Source organism: Hyperoodon ampullatus (assembly GCF_949752795.1).
Source record: "Hyperoodon ampullatus genome assembly, chromosome: 18".
Lineage (NCBI taxonomy): Eukaryota > Metazoa > Chordata > Mammalia > Artiodactyla > Ziphiidae > Hyperoodon > Hyperoodon ampullatus.
The window spans coordinates 36,252,294-36,277,923 of record NC_136931.1 but is presented as its reverse complement, the minus strand read 5'-3'; the positions used below and the strand labels follow the sequence as shown (position 1 = coordinate 36,277,923).

At 41.2% G+C, this 25,630-nt stretch overlaps 1 protein-coding gene across 3 annotated transcripts in view; it reads left to right on the top strand.

Moving 5' to 3' along the window:
• The window catches only part of LONP2 (lon peptidase 2, peroxisomal), a gene marked incomplete at its 5' end in the record, with an annotated part of 89,345 nt that extends 63,979 nt beyond the window's left edge, over positions 1–25,366 (top strand). For 2 of the 3 annotated variants that reach the window (XM_079723898.1, XM_079723896.1), the window contains 4 exons: positions 12,323–12,465; positions 20,756–20,963; positions 21,379–21,569; positions 24,972–25,366. In XM_079723898.1, coding sequence (XP_079580024.1) covers positions 12,323–12,465; positions 20,756–20,963; positions 21,379–21,569; positions 24,972–25,193 — 764 coding nt within the window. In that variant the 3' untranslated portion in view covers positions 25,194–25,366. The remainder of the gene's footprint in view (positions 1–12,322; positions 12,466–20,755; positions 20,964–21,378; positions 21,570–24,971) is intronic. The other variant, XM_079723897.1, reaches the window with a different exon arrangement.
• Between the last annotated feature and the right edge of the window lie 264 nt (positions 25,367–25,630).

Sequence of the window (25,630 nt, the reverse complement as noted above, 5' to 3'; positions counted from 1 at the left end):
TTTATTTTTATGAATAGATAACTATTACTAAAATTGAGAAATGGTTCACAATCCTAATGTCCATCTGTATCTCAACAGTTACTATATAGAAATGTTTAGTAGGTAAACTTGAAAGAAAATGTATTTGGTAATGTTAAGGTTGTATTATCATCCCCAAAATAATAAAGAAAATATTGGCAGAAAGGACTTAAAATATTTTATTGCTAGCATGAAGGTTTTTCTGGGCATTTGATCCACAGATTTCCCCATTACAACTAGTTCCTTTAAAATAAAAAAGAAAGAAAGAAAAACAGATTGAAAATATGCGGGCACAAATGCTTTGGCAGCCAGGGTCAGTAACTTGAATCTCAGTTGCGTGTAGCACACTTCCTCTGGCTGGGAAGATGGTTTTTTGGAAAAGATTAACCTGAAACTGACAGACAAATTATATAGTTGAAAATATTCAGGTTTCTCTGATTTGTTTTTAGATATTTTGTTTTCCCCTTTCTGCCTTCCTAAGAGAAGGCTCTCAAATGCTTTTTATCTATGGTCAATTTAGCTTTGAGGCACATATTTCTATTATCTTGTAAGAAATAACAAAGCCACTTATAATCTCAGCATCTCATCTAAATTTGTGAAGTAGACTTGTTTTTTTTTTTAAAAAAAGTAGTTTTATAACTGCAGCCATACAAATCTCGCTTCATGCCTAAATGGGGTCTGGATCCATGTTTACATACCCATGTATGCTGAGGAATTGAGATGTAAACAGTATTCCCATTCATTCGTTCATACACGACCTCTCTGCCAACTACCTGTTAATATACCTAGTAATACACCTCCTACGCCCAGCACACAAATATAGTGCAGCCAATCTGTAAGTTTCATTTTGATGCTTCTTCAGGATGCAGGAGCCCAGTGTGATTGGATTCAACTTTCAAGAAAAAATTTTAATCATTCGGTAATAATTTTGTCACATACTTAATTTTCATTTATTAAAAATCTTTATATTTACTTGACAAAGCCAGTATTAAAGACCTGATAGTTTCTTGGCAAATCAAAGTAATGATTAAGTGTTTTGGTGATTTGTCATTTGTCCATAGATGTTATTAAGATTTAAGAATGCAAGGGCAGGGGATATGGAAACATGTATATGTATAACTGATTCATTACGTTATAAAGCAGAAACTAAAAAAAAAAAAAAAAAAAAAAAAGAATGCAAGGGCTTCCCTGGTGGCGCAGTGGTTGAGAGTCTGCCTGCCGATGCAGGGTACACGGGTTCATGCCCCGGTCTGGGAAGATCCCACATGCTGCGGAGCGGCTGGGTCCGTGAGCCATGGCCGCTGAGCCTGCGCATCCGGAGCCTGTGCTCTGCCACGGGAGAGGCCACAACAGTGAGAGGCCCGCGTACCGCAAAAAAAAAAAAAAGATTTAAGAATGCAATAGCCAGTCACTATGCTGTACACCTAAAACTAACACAACATTGTAAATCAACTGTACTCCAATAAAATGGAAAAAAAACCGCAGTAGCCAAATTCAACTTAATTCACCAGACCATAATTCAATACCTATATTGTATAAGGCACTGTGATGAATTGGTATGGTAGGATTAGAGTTCATCTAGTCTGACATTTTACAAATAGGGAATCTAGGGCGCAGTTTCTTACCCAAGATTTTGCTCCATAAATGTTAGTCGTTTCCTGGGTGGTGGTTACTCCTTCAGTTTAAAAGGGATTCCAGTGGGAACTATGATTAGAAAGGTAATTTGACACTATATGTTGGTAGATCTTGGATGCACCTCTTAGAAGTTAAGAATTTGCTTAATTTGTAATGAGAAACTAGTAAGGATTTTAAGTCTGGAAATGATGTAATTAGAGTAGTGATTTAGAAAGATTCATTTACAAGTAGTGAATAAAAGGGATAGTAGGAAACTAGATAGAGAAACCAAATTAGAAGGCTACGTGGTAATCCAGGCAGGAAGGCTAATTGTCATTATAAAGTTCCTGCTATTTGCTAGACTCTGTCCTAAGCATTTTACATGTATTTACTCATTTATTCCTTTAATGACCCTGTAAGATAGGTATTGTTTTTAGGCCCATTTTACAGATGAGAAAATTAAGGCACAGAAGATTCAATAACTTCCCCAAGGTTCACAGGTTGTAAATGTCAGTCAAGATTTTAATCTAGGCTGAACAGCTCCAAGTCTAACTTCAGTAGCTATACTATGCTTTCATTATTCCTATGTCTCCTATATCCATTATCCCTATAACAACTGTTTGAAGTGTAGGTACCATTTCTCTCTTTTCAGATGAGGAAATGGAGCTTAAAGAGATTAGGGAAATGAACAGTCCGAAAATGAAATTAAGAAGGCAGTTCCATTTACAATGAACATCTGAAAGACTTAAATACTTAGGAATAAATCTCACCAAGGAGGTGAAAGACTTGTGTGCTGAAAACTACAAAACACTGCTGGAAACAAATTTTTAAAGATCTAAGTAAATGGAAGGATATCCTGTGTTCATGGATAGGAAGACTTAACATTGTTAAGATCTACAGATTCAATGCAGTCTCTTCCAAAACTTCAATATCCTTTTTCAGAGAAATGGAAAAGCCGATCCTCAAGCTCATGTGGAATTGCAGTGGGCTCCAAATAGCCAAAACAATCTTAAAAAAGAACAAAATGGAGGGCTCACATGTCCCGAGTTTGAACTTTCTACAAAGCTACAGTAATTAGCTGGTATGATACTGGCATGAGGACAGACATATAGACCAATGGGATAGAATAGAGGGCACAGAAATAAAGCGTCACATACATGGTCAGTTGATTTTTAATAAGGATGCCTAGACCAGTGGGGAAAGGAAAGTCTTTTCAACAAATGATTGCTGGGAAAACTGGATATTCACATGCAAAAGGATGAATTTGGACCTTTACCTTATTATATATACCAAAGTTAACTAAAAATTGATCAATGACCTAAGCATAAGAGCTAAAATTATAAAACTCCTGGCATAAAAGATTTGGGGAAAATCTTCATGACATTACATTTGGCAATGGCTTCATGAATATGACACCAAAAGCACAGGTAACAAAAGAAAAAACAGATAAATTGGACTTCATCAAAATTAAAAACTTTAGTGTATCAAAAGACACAGTCAAGAAAGTAAGAAAAAACAACCTATAGAATAGGAGGAAATATTTGCAAATCAAATGTCTGATAAGAGATTGATATCCAGAATCTATAAAGAACTCCTATAACTCAACGAACAAAAAACACCCCAGTTCAAAAATAAAGGACTTGAATGGACACTTGTTCCAAAGAAGATTGGACAAATGGCCCATAAACAGATGGAAGGATGCTTACCATTGTTAGTCATTAGATAAATGCAAATGAAAACTGCAATGAGATATTACTTCACACCTAGTATGATGGCTGTAATAAAATAAAGTGGAAAATAAAAAGCCTCGCATTGGTGAAGATGTGGAGAAATTGAAACCCTGGTGCATTGCTGGTGGGTGTGTAAAATGGTGCAGCTGCTGTGGAAAATAGTCCATCAATTCTTCAAAAACTTAAATGTAGAACTACCGTGTAACCAAGCAATTCTCCTTCTAGGTATGTATCCAAAAGAGTTCAAAGCAGGAACTCAAACAATAGCAGTGTTCATGGCAGCATTAGTCACAGTAGCCAAAAGATGGAAACAACCAAAGTGTACATCAGAAGATGAATGGATAAACAAACTGTGGTGTCTGCATACAGTGGAATATTATTCAGCCATAAAAAGGAATAAAATTTTGATATATATACCACAACACGGCTGGACTTAGAAAACATTATGCTTAAGTGAAATAAGCCAGACACTGAAGGACAAATATTATATAATTCCACTTAATATGAGGTAGCTAGAATAGGCAAATTCATTGAGACATAAAAGTAAAATAGAGGTTACCAGGGGCTGTGGGGGTGAGAGAATGGGAGGTTACTATTTAATGGGTTCAGAGTTTATACTGAGATGATTAAAAAAAGTTTCGGGGGCTTCCCTGGTGGCGCAGTGGTTGAGAGTCCGCCTGCCGATGCAGGGGACATGGGTTCGTGCCCCGATCCGGGAAGATCCCATGTGCTGCGGAGTGGCTGGGCCCGTGAGCCATGGCCGCTGAGCCTGCGTGTCCGGAGCCTGTGCTCCGCAACGGGTGAGGCCACAGCAGTCAGAGGCCCGCGTACTGCAAAAAAAAAAAAAAAAAAGTTTCGGGTATAGATAGCGGTGAAGATTACAACAACATTGTGAATGTATTTAATGCCACCGAATTGTACAATTCAAATGGCTAAAATGATCAATATTATATGTATTTTACCATAATAAAAAGAGTTACCAAAAAAAAAAAAAAGAGGTTAAGGAAATTTCCCCAAATCATACAAGCTTGTAAGAAATGGACCACAAACCCAGGCTATCTGACTCCAAGGCCTCTTGGAAATAAGGAGCATCAATTGTACCTCACCTGGATATTTCTGAGGATCTACCCAAAATCAGGAATACTGAAAATGGGAAGTTTCATGCTTTTGTATCTAAAGCAATTTGGTATATCTGTCTGAGGCCCTAAAGCTTTTTAATCTCAACATTTCAGCTACTCTTAGTGGTTAAGAGTTGGCTACTGGGAGAATTTGTCACTTTTTAGAAACAGTGTTTTTGTTCAGTATTTTTGTTTGTTTGTTTGTTTTTGTTTTTGGTTTTGGTTTTTTTTGCTGTATGTGGGCCTCTCACTGTTGTGGCCTCTCCCGTTGCGGAGCACAGGCTCCGGACGCGCAGGCTCAACGGCCATGGCTCACGGGCCCAGCCGCTCCGCGGCATGTGGGATCCTCCCAGACCGGGGCACGAACCCGTGTCCCCTGCATCGGCAGGCGGACTCTCAACCACTGCGCCACCAGGGAAGCCCTTGTTCAGTATTAAAGGATAATAATTTTTAATGGCAAAATCATCACTACTATACAGGTATAAAATGAACATGTGTTAAAGATTTTAATGAATTCATTAATTAATGAGAGAACCGTGGTTCCATGGAGAATTCAGAAAGCAGACATCTATATTGGCAATCAGGAATGCTGAAATTAATTTGCAAAACCAGCTCCTTGGGAAAGGGAGAGGACAACATTCATTTTCATTTCTATAGACAAGAATCACTTGTATTACTATTAGTTTCCTACAACTTACAGGAAAATAGCTGAAAGGCACTGATACACAGACAGCCTGGAAGGGCACACTGGACAGCATACCCAGTAATCTATGTTTTGCTCATTTCCACATCTTGCACAGTTTTTTCTGACAACAGTCATAGAAGGGAATCCGTGTATGTAATGCCAGATATGTTGATTATTTTCAGTCAGGAAAAAAATAATCTAATCTCTAAATTTACCACCCGGCTGCCTTGTCAAGGAACTCCTGAGCTACAGGCAGCTTTTCTAGACTGGACTTTAGGTGGGACAAAATGTCCCCTTAGCCGGGTGTCCAGAACCCTGAGACTGTCTGTGATTTGCTGTGGACATCAGGCGATTTGCTTCACCTTCCTGGGTCTCAAGTTTCCTTGAGTATAAAATGAAAGATTGGACCAGGTTTCTTACTTTTTGCCTAGCTCTTATATTTTTATATATCATGGTTCCATCCTATTCTTGAATTTCTGATGCTACCTGAATTCTGCTAAAGCCTCAGAATGAGATCTGAGACGTTCTCAGGGACATTGTATTAGTATGTCAGGAACAGGTAGTATTGATATTTGTTCCTTTGGAGAATTAACCCCTTGTTTCTGGGCCCTGTTATTCGATTGCTGGATGCAGTTAACAGTATTGTACACCCTATCCTCTCCTCCAAACCTACCCTGAAGGAGTTAAAAAAAGAAACTGTTGTTCGTGAAGATGTACACGTCTTTAATAATCTAGAAGAAGGGGTTCCTTTTATGGCAGTACCACGGAGTGTAGCTTTTGAACTCATGAGAGTGGTCTAGAGAGTGTAGCATATGCTTCAAGTCAAGTAGAATATAGAGAATAGTAAGTGATACCTAAACAGTTCTGTCCTGAGTGAAGATGATTATAGATAACTTGGGGCTGTTTGTGGTTGGGGAGATTTTTGTTTCTGCCACATTCTGCAGAATAGTTGTTTGGTGTCAGTACCCTGTTCCTGGCCTCTGCTACTTTCCCTTGGTTGGATCACCTGCCCAAAGACACCATTTGCTGCAAGATTTGTTCAAAAGGTAAGAAATGTTTTTTTTTCAACAAGAAAGCTACTGGAGTTTCCTGAGGTATTACACCCCTCTGTTCTTCCTCCTGTCCTCCCTTCTTAGGATCTTCCTTTCTCCCGGCTTCCCACAGTGATTCTTTGGCTCTTGGGCCTGCTTTCATGTAAATCATGTTCCTCTGACAGAGGAAAAGTGGCTGGAAAAGATCACGTGATCATGTCCTCGTGACAGCTGCTTTGGGAAAGCCAGACCCTTCCCCTGAGGAGTTTGTAGCTATAGAATATCCTTTTGTCATAGCTGTGGTGACATCAGCTATAGAGCCCGGTTTGGCCCTTGGGGAGTACCCCCGAGTTTCACCCCTGCTTTGCCAAGGTCCATATTTGTCATGCTGGCAGAGCGAGTGCCTTGCAGGTTCTGCCTCTGGTGCTGTTTGCTTATCTGCTACCTTCATGCCGGTAAGCTCCTTGGCTATGCCCTGACCACCCTGGCTGTGTCCTGAATTAGACTCAGAACAGGCTGATAATACCGTTGAGAAACATGGGGCAGAGTCTTGAGTCTTGGTATCTTTTTCTTTTTCTTAAATGTATTTAATTTATGTGATTCCCAGCAGTTGTGTGTTTGTGGTCAAAGCCCTGTCTGTGGAGCCCTGGGTGGGATTGGGGTGCAGAGAGCATTTTGTTTTCTTCTAGTGAAAGGGGCTATGGAGTAAGACATGTGAGTCTTAGAAGTCTGTATTAAATACTACTCTAACTATATAATTCATTTCATCATTTATGCATAGTAAGGCTTTCAGCATTATCAAATTCTCCCAGCAACTCTGAGGGTTACTATAATTATTATGATTTTACTGATTGGAAAACCAGATACAAAGAGGTAAAGTAACTTTTGTCAAGGCCAATCAGGAAGCCAGCGCCAGGATTGGAGACTTTTATTTATTGACTATCTCATCATGTAATCTTAACCTCATAAACTCAGGGAATAGCTTGTGTTAAAATTTTAGACTATGTTATTTCATTCATTCTCGTATACATTTATATCATGTTATATTAGTAAAAATCATGGCACATGAAATTTTATACTCGCCCCCTTTCCTCCATTTGATGTTGTTTCAAAAGGATTTTCTCGCATCACTTAAAAAACACTTAGGAAACAGTTTTAGTGACTGTGTAGTATTTTATCAGATGTGTGGCTGTACCACAGTTTACATAACCATGTTCCTAATGTTGCGTATTTATAATGGATCTAATTTTTGCTGTTACAGATAGTGCTGCCGTGAGTATATTTGTGGTCTAAACATTTGTCTAAACTTTTGGTTATGCCCTTAAGGATAGGTTCCTTCAAAATATTGGATTGGCCAAAAAGTTCATTTGGTGTTTTCTGTAAGATGCTTCTAGTAGCGCTGAGTTGTCTTTAACTTTATTCAAAGCAATTTTGTTAGACTGTATTGTGACAACTGTCATATCAGCGTGCATTTTTTAAAAAAAGCTTATCAAAACTGGGGAATTTTTGTGTAGTCGTTTTAATATTGAAAATGGAAGAAGAAAAGCAACATTTTGGGCACATTATGCTTTATTATTTCAAGAAAGTTAAAAACGCAACTGAAATGCAAAAAAAGATTTGTGCAGTATATGGAGAAGGTGCTGTGACTGATCAAACGTGTCAAAAGTGGTTTGTGAATTTTCATGCTGGAGATTTCTCACTGGACAAAGCTCCATGGTTGGGTAGACCAATTGAAGTTGATAGCGATGAAATCAAGACATTAATTGAGAGCAGTCAATGTTATACCACGCGGGAGGTAGCCAATATACTCAAAATATCCAAATCAAGCATTGAAAATCATTTGCACAAGCTTGGTTATGTTAATTGCTTTGATGTTTGAGTTCCATGTAAGTTAAGCGAAAAAAACCTTCTCGACCATATTTCCTCATGCGATTCTCTACTTAAACGTAATGAAAAGTTCCTTTTTTTTTTTTTTGCGGTACGCGGGCCTCTCACTGTTGTGGCCTCTCCCCTTGCGGAGCACAGTCTCCGGACGCGCAGGCTCAGCGGCCATGGCTCACGGGCCCAGCCGCTCCGCGGCATGTGGGATCTTCCCAGACCGGGGCACGAACCCGTGTCCCCTGCATCGGCAGGCGGACTCTCAACCACTGCGCCACCAGGGAAGCCCGAAAAGTTCCATTTTTAAAACAGATTATGATGGGTGATGAAAAGTGGATACTGTACAATAATGTGGAACGGAAGAGATCGTGGGGCAAATGAAATGAGCCACCACCAACCACACCAAGACCAGTCTTCAAAGAAGGTGATGCTGTGTATATGGTGGGATTGGAAGGGAATCCTCTATTATGAGCTCCTTCCAGAAAACCAAACGATTAATTCCAACAAGTACTGCTCCCAGTTAGACCAACTGAAAGCAGCACTTGAAGAAAAGTATCTGGAATTAGTCAACAGAAAATGCATAATCTTCCATCAGGGTAACGCAAGACCACATATTTCTTTCATGACCAGGCAAAAACTGTTACAGCTTGGCTGAGAAGTTCTGATTCATCCACCATATTCACCAGACATAACACCTTCGGATTTCCATTTATTTCAGTCTGTACAAAATCCTCTTAATGGAAAAAATTTCAATTCCCTGGAAGATTGTAAAGGGCACCTGGAACAGTTCTTTGCTCAAAAAGATAAAATGTTTTGGGAAGATGGAATTATGATGTTGCCTGAAAAATGGCAGAAGGTAGTGGAACAAAACGGTGAGTACATCGTTTAATAAAATACTTGGTGAAAATGAAAAACGTGTCTTTTATTTTTACTTAAAAGCCGAAGGAACTTTTTGGCCAACCCAATAGAATCACGGGGTGTGAGATTATGAATATTTAGGAGGCTTTCAGTATATTGACAAATGGCTTTTCCAGAAAGATTGAATCAATTTATATTTTCATAAGCAATAGTATTTGAGAAGATCTCTCCACTGTCTTTTCCATTGAACTTTGCCATTTCTTAAAACTTCTTTACTGGTTACTTTAATTTTGTAACCAGAAAATGTATCTTGTTTTTATCATTTAAACTTCTTTGCTTCTTGGTGAAATAATCATTTTTTCATGTGACTATTACCCATTTGTTAAGAATCACTGTTTTAGCCCAAAGATAAGGGCACAGAAGAAGAATGTTAACTGTGCAGTTCCAACAGGAAGGATTTGTGGGACAGGGTCCATGTCCTATAGGGAGGTTGAACTTTTTTTTATTGTTGTTGTTTGCCTTGCCTTAAAAAGTCCACCTGGTGTGAATGTTACGATCTGGGGCAAGGCCCATAATGAGGCCCAGGGATTCTGCCACTATCTTCTCTTGGTGCCGATCCCTTCTGACTAGGGAGAACGTAGCACTAGAGCTGAGTACTGAGCTGAGTACTGAAAGCTTGTGCGAGGACTCAGGGTTCAGCTCTAACCTGGGCCTCATTCCTTGAATGGCATGTTGGCAAGATGATGTTTAGTGAGGAATCAGAGCGTGTATTCTCTGAAAATCCAGCATTCTCTTGCTCTCGCTTTGCGTTACCCAAGGTGCAGTGGATGGTTCTTAAAACCCAGTGCCAGCCTGTCTTTCCTGATTAGCTGGCACCATTTTCTTGACATGAGCTTTAGTTCTCTAGGCTTGTGCTCCATGATGGAACATTTTGAAGCACAGATTAGTTCTAAGTTTATTGCATTTTTCATCACCCAGCTGCTGTGCCTAGAGCCTGGAGTGAATGGCCATCTTTTGCATTGTAAGGTCTAAATACATTAGAAGTAGCTCTCCACACCCGCAGCCCCTCAGTACTCAAAGCACTGAATTCACTCCTCCACTTGGAAAGGGATGGGATATCCCAAAGCAGTGGTTACATAATTGTGGATTGGCTTTCACCCATCCAGCTTTACTTCCTCCTGTGATAGTGAATTCCAGGCTGGCAACAGTAATTAGATCTCAGAAAAGCCCTTCACAAAACACAACAGGCTAAAGAAAGTCACAGCCTCTTCTATGCATCGGCTAGAGTTTCAGAGCCCTTCATTTTTAGTGTACGGTAACCTTAGCCAGTAGTGCTTTTTTTTTTTCTGTGCATTAATTTTAATTAAGCAATGACACCTACTTTCTGTTCCGCTCTGAGATCTACGTGTAGCTAAACTGATGGTTTAAGTGCCTCCCGACCCTTGGTCACTGACGTTGCTGCAAACAGAGCAGCAGACAGAAGATCTCCTACACGCGACTGAGTAACCCAGGAATTGCTCAGTTTAGTGAAACAGATAAGTAAGTGCTGTAAGAAGTTGCAAAGATCAGGGAAGACTTCCTAGAATCTGGTTGAGCCAAACTTTGAAAGATCAAGTGACATTACAGAGGTATGACTATGAGATTATGTATAACTCAAGACCCACACTTAGGATACAGTGTGTGTATTACACTTTGCAGTCTGCAAAGGGTTTTTTCTTTAATTCTCACAAGAATCCTGCAGAGATAGGTAGTGGGAGGTTTAATGTTTTGCATAAAGTCAAATAGCCAGCAAGTGGCAAAAAGTCTGAACTGTTGTCTGTTTTCACTTGTGATTCAGTCTTAAAGAGGAGCCCTGTAAGGCCCGGCAAGAGAGCAGGCCAAGAGAGCCCTTTCCCTGAAGGTCACAGCAAGGCCATGAGACACGGGGATCATTTGGGGACACCCCAGGATGTGTCCAGTTATCATTGGAATCTAAAATTAAGGTCTAATATGATTTAACATATTCAGTAATCACTTTGGAAAAGAAAGGAGTTAGTGAAAAGCAATTCCTTTAACTTCATGATATCGGAATAGAAGAATCATAGCAAAGCTAGAATAAATATAGATGGATATACAATGTTTAGGTGACTTTATAATTATTATGTGTTGTATATTAATATATACAGTAATCATTTCCAGAAGGAAGGGTGTTTGTAAAGAAAGCAATAAAAGAAAAATATTTTAAAGCACTTTGTGAGTTAGTACAAGAACTAGAAGAATTATGGTAAAACAAAAAGAAAAGCAGGGAATGAAGATGAATAGAGCCAGGTATTTCCTACATTTTTTTTTTTTTTTTTTTTTTGCGGTACGCGGACCTCTCACTGTTGTGGCCTCTCCCGTTGTGGAGCACAGGCTCCGGACGCGCAGGCTCAGCGGCCATGGCTCACGGGCCTAGCCGCTCCGCGGCACGTGGGATCTTTCCGGACCGGGGCACGAACCCGTGTCCCCTGCATCGGCAGGCGGACTCTCAACCACTGCGCCACCAGGGAAGCCCTTTCCTACATTTTTAAACCTCTACTCATTTTAGGTTTCTGGCTATAGACTGAAGTAACATTTTTCTTTACTCAGATTGGAATTACAAAGACCAGTAGAAACGGTGGTCCTAGGGCAGCTGGTTCCTGCTCCCTGGTTGTCTGATCTCAACCAGAATGAGTCAGTCCTTCGACAAGATGTCAGCAGCCAGGGCTCTTAGGCAGGTAAAGGAAATAGTCCATCATTATAGGGATTTCAAGCCAGGCTTCATATTATCTTACCCTGGCGATGACAATTATATTTGTTTTTATTGGAAAATAATAACCTTGGAGTTGAGCTGTGTGTTTACACAAGAGGCATTGCTTCTAGGGGTTCTATCAGTTCCAAGTTCACGTTGGCTGTCAGGAAATGGGACACCTGATGCAACTTGTCTGAGGAGGGAATTGAACAGTTTGAGTTGTGTTGATTTCACAGAGAATTGTACAAGGTAATCTGCTGCATCTGACACTTGAGTATCTGGCCTCTAAAGGCCATCAGTTGAACAGTGCCAGGCATTGCTCTTGGCTTAATATAGTGGTTGAAAAGAAGACAGGCAAGGTGCTGCCCTCCTGGGGCTTACACTTTAAAGGGGGAAGATGGAGGACAAACAAGTGAAAGTAAATGAACAGGGCAATGCATTGTGTCACCCCTCGGGGGCTCTTGAAAGACTGATTCTTCTGTTGTGTACCACAGGTACACAAGGTGAATTTTTGTGCCTTAATAAAGGTATAAAGGTGACTGAATGGTTAGAAGTCCACTGAGCTTCTGTTTGATATTTACTGCTAATGAATTTTCATACCTGCAAATCTCTGAGAATTCTTAAATAAAATTTTCTCTCAGGTTACAGAGAACACATCGTAGAAGATACAAAACCCGAATCTATCAGTGACACTACCGACTTGGCCCTACCACCTGAAATGCCAATTTTGATTGACTTCCACGCTCTGAAAGACATCCTCGGGCCCCCGATGTATGAAATGGAGGTGATCATTCTCGTTCCTTTGTTGATACCCACCAGTTTACTCTGTTGGTTGCCTAATAGATTGGGGGAGAAGTAGATTTGGGTGTTTGGGGAGGCTGAATTTTATCTTAAGATTGGAAACTTGTGTTCTCTATGGTATTAAGTTTTGGTGCTTAATGTGATGATATGGCTTTTGCAGAGCGCCAGAGACCCTGGCCAGATCCTCTTTTGGAAACCCAGTCTGATCTTATTCTTTGCATCCAGTTCCATTTTAAGAACAGTGTCTCTGACTTTCTCTGACTTTCCTCCTTAGAAATTCTATATTCCTATTGTATGTGCTTTAATTAAGTATTTCTTTGTGCTATCAAAGACTTGGAGGGATGAGGGAAGGAAACAACCCAGTACAGAATACCTGAAGACATGAGCCTGGCTTTAGCTTCAGGCTGCTCTAGTGCAGACCAGATGACATCTTTCAGGATCTGTTCTTTCATTGTTATTACTAGTTCCTTTCGAGTTAAACCGACATGCAAGTCCAGCCCTATTTCCATCTCTCTCCCCTAACTCTCCCTCATAGCGGAACGCAGAGCCATAAAGGCCTTGGGAGCAGGACTGAGTCGAGGGAGCTGGATAGAAATAGGTGTCGGTCTATTCTTACCAACTATAGTACTCTGTTTTGGAATGGGAGATATAAATTATAGAGTTGTTAGAAAATAGAGGATTTTTAAAGTCCTGGGAATGTTGAGATCACCAAAGGAAGCTGTGACTGCTGAGGTATTGTGATATATTTTATAGGATGCTTATATGAGCTTTCCTGGGGCATTTACTAGAAAGAGTATGTATCTTACTACTGAACTTATTAACATCTTTCTTCAGAAGCTTTACCATCACCTTGTCTGTGTAAAGGAAAAAAGGTTTTCAGAAGATATATCTGGTGAATTATGCAGAAGATAATCTCTCCATCCAGCATTTGAAATCACTGCCAGTAAACATGATTTTCCTGAAGTCTTAAAACTGAGAAGAGGAGAAGTAGTCCCCAAACCCATCTTGTTTATTTTCTTAAACTCTGAGCTAGTCATTTAGTGCTGCAAAGCTCTCAGCTACAAGAATAGAACGCGTTTACTGTTGGCAGTAAACCTGGTCCTGAACGATAGAATCAGAAACATTATTTTGGTTATTTGAATTCTTAAGATACTGTGGATGGATTTAAATTTTCAAGTGTTGAAAGAAGTGGAGCAAAACTTGTTTTGGTTGAGAACGCGGGCCAAAGCTGCTTTCCTGTTCCGAGTGAACCCAGTGATTCTGTGAGTGACAGTGGAAACAGGTTCTGCTCCTGCATGTCCGGCGGGCTTTTTTCTCTTGGCTTTCCAGAGCAGTACATGCCAGCCATTCTTTGGGAATTTACACCAGAGCAGTTGATAAAAACAAAAGATGGATGCGTGTTTCTGTTGCACAGACCCTTCTCTCCCAGCCGTGACTGCTCCTGTTAGGTTTGGAAGCATTGCTGACATTCTTGGAGCTTTGGCAGAGAAAGAGCCAAAGGACAGAAAAGAGAAATTTTATAAACACTGCTTAATAGCTCTGTTTGATATCACTGCAAAAACTATTTTATTTTCTTTGTAGCATCTGAGCTATTACATATGAACACTTTGACCAGTATGAATCCGGTAGCCATTTTCCCTTCTATAAATAGCATCTTAGAATAGAAGGTCTGGTATCTGGGAGTTTGGAACATTTTGTTCATATTTTCCACAGTTGAGAGAATTTACCCTGGTGCCAGGGGTTTCTTTCTCTACCTTTAGTGGTCTAATGACCATCAGCCCCAAATTATATCACCACTCTCTGCCTCAGCTTTTGCATCCGTGAAATTAAGATTTTATGGAACATTTCTTTATTGTCCACAAGGTCCATCACTGTGCTAGGGGTCGTCCATTTTACACACAGGGAAAGAGCTTAAGGAAATTAAATGAATCATGCAAATTCACCTAAGGTGCAATTAGTGAGGCCAGTCTTTAAACTCAGATCAGCCAACTCAAGTCCAGTATTCTTTCCACTCTCCTATAATACCCTGCAGCCAAGCTAATTCCTGCCCTTTCCTGCTAAAAGAGAATTGCTTGAAGTACAGCAGTTTAACAAAAAGGCATACCTGCTCTACCTCAGATTTTCATTTCTATTCTTACCAACTATAGTACTCTGTTTCGGAATGGGAGATATAAATTATAGAGTTGTTAGAAAACAGAGGATTTTTAAAGTCCTGGGAATGTTGAGATCACCAAAGGAAAAGGGTACGGAGTAAAGAGCAGGGAGCCTAGGAGCACGCCCTGAACCCTGAGGGTCACGTAGGGGAAGAGGAGCCCTCGGAACAGACAGAGAGAAACTAAGAAGGAACAGGCAGTCAGGTAAGAGCAAAACAAGGATGTTGTGCCGCCATGAAAACAAAGGCGGAGACTGTCTCAAGAAGGGGGAACATGCAGGCGTGTTTGCTGTCTGTGTACTGGATTCGACAGCCTGGAGGTTGTAGGTGACCTTGACACAGTGGGCTCACAGGGAGTGGTGGGAGTGTGTTGAAGAGGGAATGGAAGGTGGGGAAGTAGAAGTGGTTGGCAGGCAGCTCTTTCAGAAGCTTGGCTGTGAACGACTGCAGGGAAGTGAGGTGGCTAGAAGGGAGGATGGAGGTCAAAGGGAGAGTGGTCACAAATGGCAGCCTGTTTGCTGGTCAGAATAGTCCAGTAGAGAGAGTCAGACTGAGGTTGCTGGAGAGAGAGGTGGTACCACAGGGGCAGAGTCTTCGGGGTAATGCGGCGCGGTGGGGTCCCCGGTGTGGAGGAAGAGGGTCCCCTGTGGCGGGTATGATGGAGAAAGGGGGCTGAGAGTGTTGAGTAATTACACGGAAAAGATGATGACGCTGGAACAGAGGCGTCTTCGTGCACAAGGAGAGCAGTAGAGCCGGGACAGAGCTGGTGTATAACGTGAAGGAGGTGGAGTTGATGGTCTTGAGTACAAGTGAGCTAGAAGGATGAAAAAGTGGCGGTCAGGGAAGGGGGTGGTTAAATTCAGGTTTCAGAGGTCGTATGGCTTCTGTTGGCAATAAGGACTGGGAAAAGGGGGCTGGGTGAGGGTGAGAAGCGTGGTTTTGGGGTTAAGGGCGTGCTTAGAGACAGAGAAGCCAGCTTGCTCGGGTCTCAGGTACTCCCTGAAGAAACCCAGGGTGATGGCGGGACTCAGGGTGGTCAGGAAGGAGAGAGTGGGTTTGACTGTAGAAGGCAGTGAGCAGAGAATGAAGATGGGGAGCCGGCTGCCATAAGCAGGGTTAGCGTGATGAACACTCAGCGTGATGAGCCCCGCCTCCTCGGCCGTGCTGGCCTCATCCGATGCATGGGGTGGGGGGCAGATTATATATAGGTGTTAGATAGTTTTTAGAATTTGGTGAGTTAATGTATATAAGGCACCCACCATAGTGCCCGGTACATGCTAAAAAAACAAACAAACACTGGTTCCTGCAACCACCATACACCCTAAGAACAAACAGACCTATGCCCAGTCACAAAAGTAGAAGTCCCTACTATTTTTATTATAACCCTAATTTTATATTTGCTTTAATAACCTATACCACCCCTTACTGTGCTTTATTTTCATTGAAGATGAGTCTGCAAACATACATTAGTACCAAAAATGTTACTGACCTAGCAAACTAACAGTAAGGAAGAAAGATAAGAAGGCACACTTTTACCGGTGTTATATCCGTTTAGAATTCTCTCAACAGGCTGAAAAATGAGTTCCTGAAACTTTGTCTAGATTTCATATTTAGGAACAGTCTCATAAGTCACCTTTTCAGATACAATAAAGTTTCCTAAAGAAGCAAGATCAGTTAAACACCCACTTTTACAAAATACCAGATCTCCCTGCATTATGAGAGAGAGAGAGTGGGGGAGGGTGGGGTGGGTGCCCGTGTCTGGGGCAGCCGAGACGTCATTCTCCCTGACTGCTTCTCAGAACACCTCCTCAGAGGCAGGCCCGGGTCCCGGCATGGAGGGTTTAGGAGGGACGCAGCTATTGAGTCTCATTTGATCTGGTCAGTTAGGAGATTGCCATTAATAATGGTAAACTGGGTTGCAGTTACTTTTACTGATTACATGAACCTCTTTGGGGGGAGATGAGAATCTTATAATTTTCATTTTCATCCTAGTGAAGCCAGGAGAAGCCTCCACATTATGAGATACATATATACACACACACATGTATATTATCTGCATATTAGATATATATACATAATTAGATACATTATATAAATATAATACAATCCTGCAGTTGACACCCCCACCCCCCCAAAAAAAAACCCAACATATAGAGTTCCTCTGTATCTCTGGGGGTAACCATCAATCTCATAGACTGCAGGTGTGGTGACACAATCAGAAGAACACATAAACTCTAGTCTTTCCAGGATAAATTTGATTTTCAGCCTCAGAAAACCAGTCATCCAAGCCACGAGCGTCTATGTTTTGTCCAGTCTGCTAATCCTGAGAATGTGTCATCTGAGTATTCCTGACTCCATTCATAGTTTGTATGAAAGCCTCAGTGGTGGACAAAAAGTCCTTATGCAAAGGTCACTGCCCTTAGAAAAAATAGTAATAAAGGGAAGAAGAGACTAGACATGCAGATTTTAAAAAACGTCCTGGATAGAATGCATCCACAGGTGAATTCCAGGAGATTCCATCAGTGTGCTTGCCTTTCAGACAGACAAAAGCAGGTGCTAGAAATGAGCAAGGTGTATAAACACTAACGAAATGCCCAAAGAGTCATGGTAGTAAATTCCTTCTTCCTCCCTCTCCATTCAGACCTGCTGTGCCCCACGCCCCTGTTAGGACAGCACCGATGCTGCACTCAGCCTGGCCCACTACCAGCCGGTTGTACCAAGGAAAGGCCTTACTGGAAGGGCCTGCAAGCAGCTTGCTCTCAGCAGCGCCGGTGCTGCGCCAGACCGGGGCTGTGTCGCGCAGCTTCCAGAGGTGACGGTGACTGACCCCGGCACCCCTCCAAAGCAAACAAGTTCACAACTGGAAAAATCAAATATTCCTACACAGACTTTAAAGAAGTTGGCAGATGGAGAGCCGCTGTGGTGACAACCCTGGCGGGAGCATAAAAAATGCTGTGCGAGCTATAGAAAACAAACCAGCGTGTGGTGTAAGCGTTACTGAGGCAGGAACCTGCACACATACCGCAGCCATCTGACAGCTCAGGTTTTGCGAGGCACTGTGCCTGTCCCTGGCGAGAAGGCCCACAGTATTATTCCTGTCTTGAGTCCTTGGCACCTGCTGGCCTCTCTGCTGTGAAAAGGCTTCCTGGCCCTTTTCCGCCCAGCAGACTTTAAGACCGCTCAGTCTCTCCTGTGACAGCTGTCCCAACTCCGCAGACATGGACCCTTGCCTCTGCAGGGCTCTCTGTAGATACAGGCACTGGCTAGATGGTCTTGTTGCACTCCCTGTGCTGGGGGGTAAGCGGCCCCTTATCTGATGTGGTTAGGTAGGTAGTCTGTCACCGCTCTGAGGTTTTCACTTGATATCCCTATGATCCATGATGGAGCCAGGCTCCCGTTGCCAGTAAAGCACCATTGGATGAAGGTAAAACTCTTAGTCCCTCTGATGGCTGCAGCAGTAAATAACAAGGTATTGAAACTATAAGTGTTGGTCTAGGTTTGGAAGGGTCACAAAGAGTTGTACGTATTTACTATTTCAGTCAAGTATCACTAAATATCACTATTTTAAGTTAATCGAGAGGAAAGAACAGTGAGAAATTGGCAATGATTAGATGCTCAAATGCTCCTTAAACACTGCTATCATTGAAGTGTTCAGAATGCAGTCATACTTTATAAGACATATCCTATTATTAATTAGGTTTTTCATTAAATATTTTAAACACTTCCTCAGTCTGCATATTTACATGATTGATAGAATTATTACAGAAGAAAATGACCATTTCTTTGAACAAGATTTAGTTAACAGATAAAGGAAACTTGAAGCACCAGTTTCAAGGGAAATTGAATGACAGAAGTGAACTTGAGATACTCCTGTTCCACTTTGACATTTAGAGGGAAAAACGTTCTAAGCATCAAGCCTAGGCCTGTCTTGGCTAATATAATTGATGATTCCACAAACCAGTAATGGAATTAGAAACTGGTAGAAAAGTGCCAGTAGATAAACATAGTTTTGAAATTATTGTGTTGAATCACTTGTTAGGGAAGTCTGTAAAATATAAATTGTTCTGTATAAAGGGTTTAAGATGGCTGGGAAACTGCATGCAGGAGCAAGGAAGAGCATATATCTTATCTTTTAAATTCATATTTACTTGCACTCATTATTTCTGAGGGAAAAATACATAGAAACTGGATGCTTGGTTGTTAAGAGAATTGTTACAATTTCAGAACACATGGCTTTGAAGAATATGACTCCAAGTCTAAGAATTACAGATTCGTTACTTCTTAGATAACTGCTATTAGCCTGATCACGAGACTCTAGGTTTGATAGTAACTCCTGCCCTCAGTTCTCCCACCCGTGTATGTTGTTGTTGAGTTACACAGATTTGTCACTGGTCCCATCTTCAGGTTAATATTTCAGCACTTACCGTCAAGTTAGAATAAAGTGATTACGAGCCTGGATGGTTTTGGTTTGGTCACGTGTACTTATCTACCCCCTGTCCTTTCAATGAACAACGGACCGGTTACTTTTACCCAGAGCATCACGACTCTCCAGCAGATGGAGAGTGTTGGAAACTGGCTTGGTTTCTTGAAGCAATGTGGTAATCAACATGAATCCTACTTCTGATTCTTTGGGGACATGTTTGGTATTATTCTGACAAAATGAGTTTTGAGGATTTAGCTGTTAAAAAAAAAGGGATTGTTCTCATTATAGCTAATGAAGTTGTGCTATATGGCTTTTTCTGTTAAATCAGCACAGGATTGAGTATATTGAGGATAATTCTTTAGGACTGGTTCAGTCAGTCCTAGAAAAGAGCCGTGCAGTAAAAACAGGAACCCCTGACACGTTCCCACCCAAAGTAGATGTTGTTCAGGTATAGAGAATTGATTTTATATTAGCAAGAAGAAGCCTCATGAACACTTTTATAAATAGTTGTTTCTATGTTTTCCTTAAATAGTACTGATCTTTTGCATATTGATCTTTTGCGTCTTTCTCCTCAGATAGATACAAAACAGGGCAAATGCAAAGCTGAGGGAAGGTGAAATCCATGGTGCACAGTGTCAGCTCAGCCAGCGATGCAAACTGGCCTTCCCAGTCTCTAACATGTCATTAAATATAAAATTAAAATTTTAAATATAAAACCAACTTTAAAAATAGGCTTTTATGTTTACTACTAAAAATAAGTGCCCAATAGCTTCAATGGATGTCACACATCCATTTAAAATCAGGATTTTCAGCATCTAAGCCCCTTGGAAAAGAAGTAAGCATCAGCCACCCAGCCCTTTAACCAGAAACTCAGGCTGCTCCTAAGTGAGAAAGTTACCTCTCGGTGGAAAAATCTCATGATTGCATTAGTGCTGGGTTGACATATTGTGCCCAGTTCCTCTAACATGGATAACTTCTATAGGATAAGAAATTTGGAGGCTCAGAGTGTGCGATAAAAGTTAACATGACTGTTTTTCAACTGTTACTTTTGATATGTTTTCATAACTTGGATGTGTTAACCTATTTGGCTTGTAATCACCAGTGAGTGACACAATCAGTTTAATATGGAAGTGAGGCAGCACAGTGGGCCTCCGAGCACACAGAAAGGATCCAGGACATAGTGAAGTAGCATTTTGTAGTGTCTCTGCAGCAATAAAGTAAAGATGAGTGTTGGGGAAGTAAGATCCAGGGGTTTTAATATATACCTTGGCCTCTGGAGCTAACACTTCTCAAAAGTATGTTGAAAAGAGCGTTTCTACTTCCAGAAGCAAATTCATGATTGCCTAAAATGAAGTTCGGTGCTGTAGTGTTTTCAAATATGCAGGCTAATAAAAGCATTGAGATAGATAAAACGATTGCGTTTGTTCCTTGAAAATTAGGGCATGTGTAACTAGATGTGGTGCTTAAGTATCAAAGTCATTCACACATACTTTAAGGTAAAATTGTTTCTGATAAATGCCAAAGTCTCTCTTGGCAAAAAAGCCCTATGTGACTCCAAGTCATGTGCAGTAATAAATACTTTGAGGTGCAGCTTAAGCTTAAGCCCTCTGAGGAAGAGCCAACGCTTGTGATTAGGTCAGCCTGAAAAGAATTCAGCTCTTGTTGGCCTTACTGATCATTTTCCTTCTTTCTCTCAAGGTGTCTGAGCGTCTGAGTCAACCAGGAGTGGCGATCGGTTTGGCTTGGACTCCCTTAGGTGGGGAAATCATGTTCGTGGAGGCGAGTCGGATGGATGGCGAAGGCCAGTTAACTCTGACCGGCCAGCTGGGAGACGTCATGAAGGAGTCTGCCCACCTGGCTATCAGCTGGCTCCGCAGCAACGCCAAGAAATACCATCTGACCAATGGTGAGCGACCCACCCCAGGGAGTGGGGGCGGGGGGTGCAGCTGCAGGCAAAGGAGAGCCTTGGGATCCTGACCCAGGAGGCATCCCACAGTTCAGAGACAGATCCAGTTACCCCTTAAAGCACAGACCTTTGCTTTTGAATTCCCGTGGAAATTCTAGTTCCCAGTTGAGGACTGTTTGACTGACTGGAACCTGAGCTGGAAACTGACTCCAAGGGTTTGTTTTGTTTTTCCTGCTACTTGGAATAGAATGAATCTGTTCTTCCAGACCCCCACTTTACTTATACTGCCCATTAATAGTTTGAAGGATTTATCTACCCAAAACATTCATTTTCATCTCTTTGATTTTCTTTTTTCGGAGAAAAAGAAAACAGGTTTAATTTTTCTACATCAAAATCCTTTTTTCCTTTTTTAAAGCTTCTGGAAGTTTTGATCTTCTTGAGAACACAGACATCCATCTGCACTTCCCAGCTGGAGCTGTCACAAAAGATGGACCATCTGCTGGAGTTACTATAGCAACCTGTCTCGCCTCACTTTTTAGTGGGCGGCTGGTGTGTTCAGATGTAGCCATGACTGGTGAAATCACACTGCGAGGTCTTGTTCTTCCAGTATGTATGAAGAAACCTATTTATATGTTTTTAAATTTTTTAATTTAAAATTTTTATTAATAGTATTTTAAAATCTAAATTAATAGTGGTTTGCCTTCTTCCTATGAATAGCTTAGTTTTAAACACATATTAAATTTTTATATCTGTAATTCAGATTTTTAAATTTTGATCAAATAAAGGAAAAACTGACAATTTCCCCCATGTTTTCCCTTCTACTAAAAAAGAAGACTTGCTTACAGAAAAAAATATCAGTCTGGTCACCAGAAATATCAGCTGTTCAGGTGAAGATCTGAGGCTTTGTTCTAGTTAACAAATTGTTAAATATATGGCATGTGTATAAAATAGGATGGTAGCTATTTTTAAACTTTAAGCCCAATTCTCACCTTTTGGAATTCCTGTGAGACCTCCTATCCGCCTATAGATAATTTAGATTACTGTAATTGATAGATTGATTAAAAAATATATAGAAAAGAAGTAGTATAAAATGGAAATTGTAGTAAAGACTAACCATGCCTAATTGCTAAATTTTGAAAAAGTTCTGTACATAATGAGGCTTTAGGGCTCCAGCCTATATCATAACTACTTATAAGAACACTGAAAAATGCATAGAACTTGAGAGATCATTTAGAAGTTTAAGTCATTAGTTAGCAGTACCAGAATACAATAAAGTTTTGGTGGGTTCAGTAGCAAAATGAGAATAAAAGGAATGTTCTTTATTATGAGAACGCCTTTATTTTATGAGGTTATGGTGAAAGTAGGTCATAGAATCACCAATTAGGATCACAAAAAATGCTTTCAGTTCCCTGATTTTTTAAATTTAATTCAACCAGAAAGTCATATTCTAAACCTTATTTACTATGATATAACTGGATATCTATACTCAGTAGGAATGTCGATCTCTTTTCTTTACCTTACCCCAGAACTACTGCATTTCTAGTGACAGTAGTGGTTGATACTAGCTGTACTACTGAAAGGAAATAAGCAAGTGCTTTACTGACTATCATAAACTCTTCAGTTTCCTAGTTCAAAATGGTAAGCTAAGCAAGGAACAAAGGGAATAAATTATAACAGTCAAAAATGAGGGGGGAGGACTTCCCCCGTGGCGCAGTGGTTAAGAATCCGCCTGCCAACGCAGGGGACACGGGTTTGAGTCCTGGTCTGGGAAGATCCCACATGCCGCGGAGCAACTAAACCCGTGAGCCACAACTACTGAGCCTGCGCTCTAGAGCCCGTGAGCCACAACTACTGAGCCTGCGTGCCACAACTACTGAAGCCCACGCACCTAGAGCCTGTACTCCGCAACAAGAGAAGCCACTGCAATGAGAAGCCCGCGCACCGCAACGAAGAGCAGCCCCCGCTCGCTGCAACTAGAGAAAGCCCACACACAGCAACGAAGACCCAATGCAGCCAAAAATAAATTAATGAAAAATATTTAAAAAACAAAAATGAGGGGGGACACACCATTGTAAAGCAATTATACTCCAATAAAGATGTTAAAAAAAATGAGTGGGGTGCCATCAGCTGATAGTTCAGCCAACTTCTAGAAGATAGAAGTGTCCCCAGCTGATGTAACAGAATTGGAGGTAGAGACAGTCTTCCCAGGAGGAATCTGCTAGAAGGTTCATACCAGGAGAAAAGGAAGGGGGTGGGAAATGAAAACCAGGGGATTCGTTGAAATCGCCATAGAACAAATGGTTCTTCCACTAGGTCCCCTGCACTCAGTGCAAATTGCACACAGGTAAAGGCTTCCCCACCCCCAGCAGAGGAGAAGCCACAGCAGCTCTGAGTAAGCCTTCAGTTTTAAACTATTATGGGAGACATGGAGAAAAGCAGCATCATTTAAGAGAAAGACCTGCTAAGTCTGGAGAAAACGTAATTCAAGAACAGAGGATAAGACAAAGCTCTTGAATTTAAAAGAATGGTTTTAGGAATTGGTTGATGAACTATTCAGAAAAAAATAATAGAAAAAACAATCTGACAAATCCAACATCTAACTAAACAGAGAAAATGGAAGAGAACAAATTGTCAAGGAAATAATGGAGCATTTCCTAAAATTTAAGGCTATGTTCAGATTGAAAGGGCCTGTACCAACTAGGAAGAAGGATTGCATCCTCATGACTTTTCAGATCACCGAGGAAAAAGCTTTCTCATCCGTGACCCTGGATACACAGCACCTTCAAGACTCTGAGGGAAAATGGGTTTAAATCAATTCTTGTTTACACAGCCTTACTGTCAACCAAATGTGAATGCAAGATAGACATTTCCATATGTGCAGGGAATCCGTTTATCTCACACTCTTTCTGAAGAAGTTACATTGAAAGTTCAGCAGCATAAAGGAAAAGCCTGGCCAGAGAGTGACAAGTGTGGTAGGATGGCCGCTGTGCAGAAAGGCCTAGAGCCCAGCCAGTCTGGTGCCACAGGTGGGAGCAGGCTTCTGAGGGCTGTCTCCAGGGCTCGCGTGTTCCGGGTGGTGTGACTGAGACTTGTGTCTGTTATCTATTACTCATACACACCACCCCAAAACAGCAGTTGTTATTCTTAGTTTCTGTGGGGCAGGAACTTAAGAGAGGCTTAGCTGGGCTCTTCTGGCCCAGGGTCTCTCATCATGTAGTCATATACCAGCCCGGATGCAGTCAACTGAAGGCTGACTGCGGCGGGGCATCAGCTTCTGTTGTGGTTCACTCACGTGACTGCAGATTGGTCCTGGTTGCCCGGACTGCTGGGGTGACCTCAGACACCTGGGCTACCTGAGCTACCTGCAGGGCAAGAGATCCAAGAGAGATCCAGGCAGAAGCTCTTATTTTTTGTGACTTAACCTTGAAAGTCACACAGCATCACTTCCACCACACTCTTATAATCACTAAGCCTGGCACACATTCAGGGGAGGGGAATTAGACTTCACCTTCTTAAGGGACCACTTTAGACATATTTTTAAACCACCACAAGAGCCTAGATGTTTTCTTCATCACACGGCACAGAGGTCATTGCTTTAAACCTGTACACAAGAAAATAATCCTGGCATGCAACTAAGCTCTGTAGGAATGGTATTTATGGTTAAAATAATGTAATGCTTTTTCAGAATCAACCTATAAACAAGATTGTTGTGAGTACAGAAAGGAATATAAATGTTAACCTTGACAATATAAAAGAGAATCACGGACAGAAGAGGTGCTCATACCTGTCAAAAATTTAGAATTTTCCATTAAAAGGATTTAATATAATACTAATTGAAATATAAAGAATTTACTATTAACCTTTTTAGTGGCTTTGCTAGCTCATGCTGTAGCAAAATGGAAGATGATTTGGATGTTTTAAAATAGCAGTGAAAGAAAGGTGGGTCAGGGTTTCTTTCACAGCCTGAGGATGATCATAAACCTTAATAACGTTCTTCTCTCCTTACAGGTAGGTGGAATTAAAGACAAAGTGCTGGCAGCACACAGAGCGGGATTGAAGCGTGTCATTATTCCTCAGAGGAATGAGAAAGACCTTGAAGAAATCCCAGGCAATATCCGGCAGGATTTAAGTTTTGTCACAGCAACCTGCCTGGATGAAGTTCTTAACGCAGCTTTTGATGGTGGCTTTACTGTCAGCACCAGACCTGGCCTCTTAAATAGCAAATTGTAAGCCCAGATCTCAACTTCTTAGAATTTTAAGTTATAAAGTGCCGAAAGGTACTGACAGGATGATTTTATTCACACCAGCAGGGGTAAGCAGAATGTCCCTAATTTGCGAACCTAATCACAGCAGTAACAAACCTGACTCAAGTGGTGGCTAGTGTTTATTACAGAAACGTTAATTTAATAAATAGATTAAATTGGAATTGAATTCTTGTCTTGAATGGGCTCATTACTGTCCCTGGAAAGTTATGGAACAGTGGTTCTCTTGTGGTTCCAAACAGAAGCATCTGTATTACCTGAGAACTTATTAGAAATGTAAATTCTCAAAACCCACCAGCAGGCCTTTTGAATCAGACTCTGGGGGTGGGACCCAGTCTGCTTTACTAAGCCACCCAGATGATTCTGATGTGTAGTCAAGGTCAAGAACCATTGGTATAGACCATT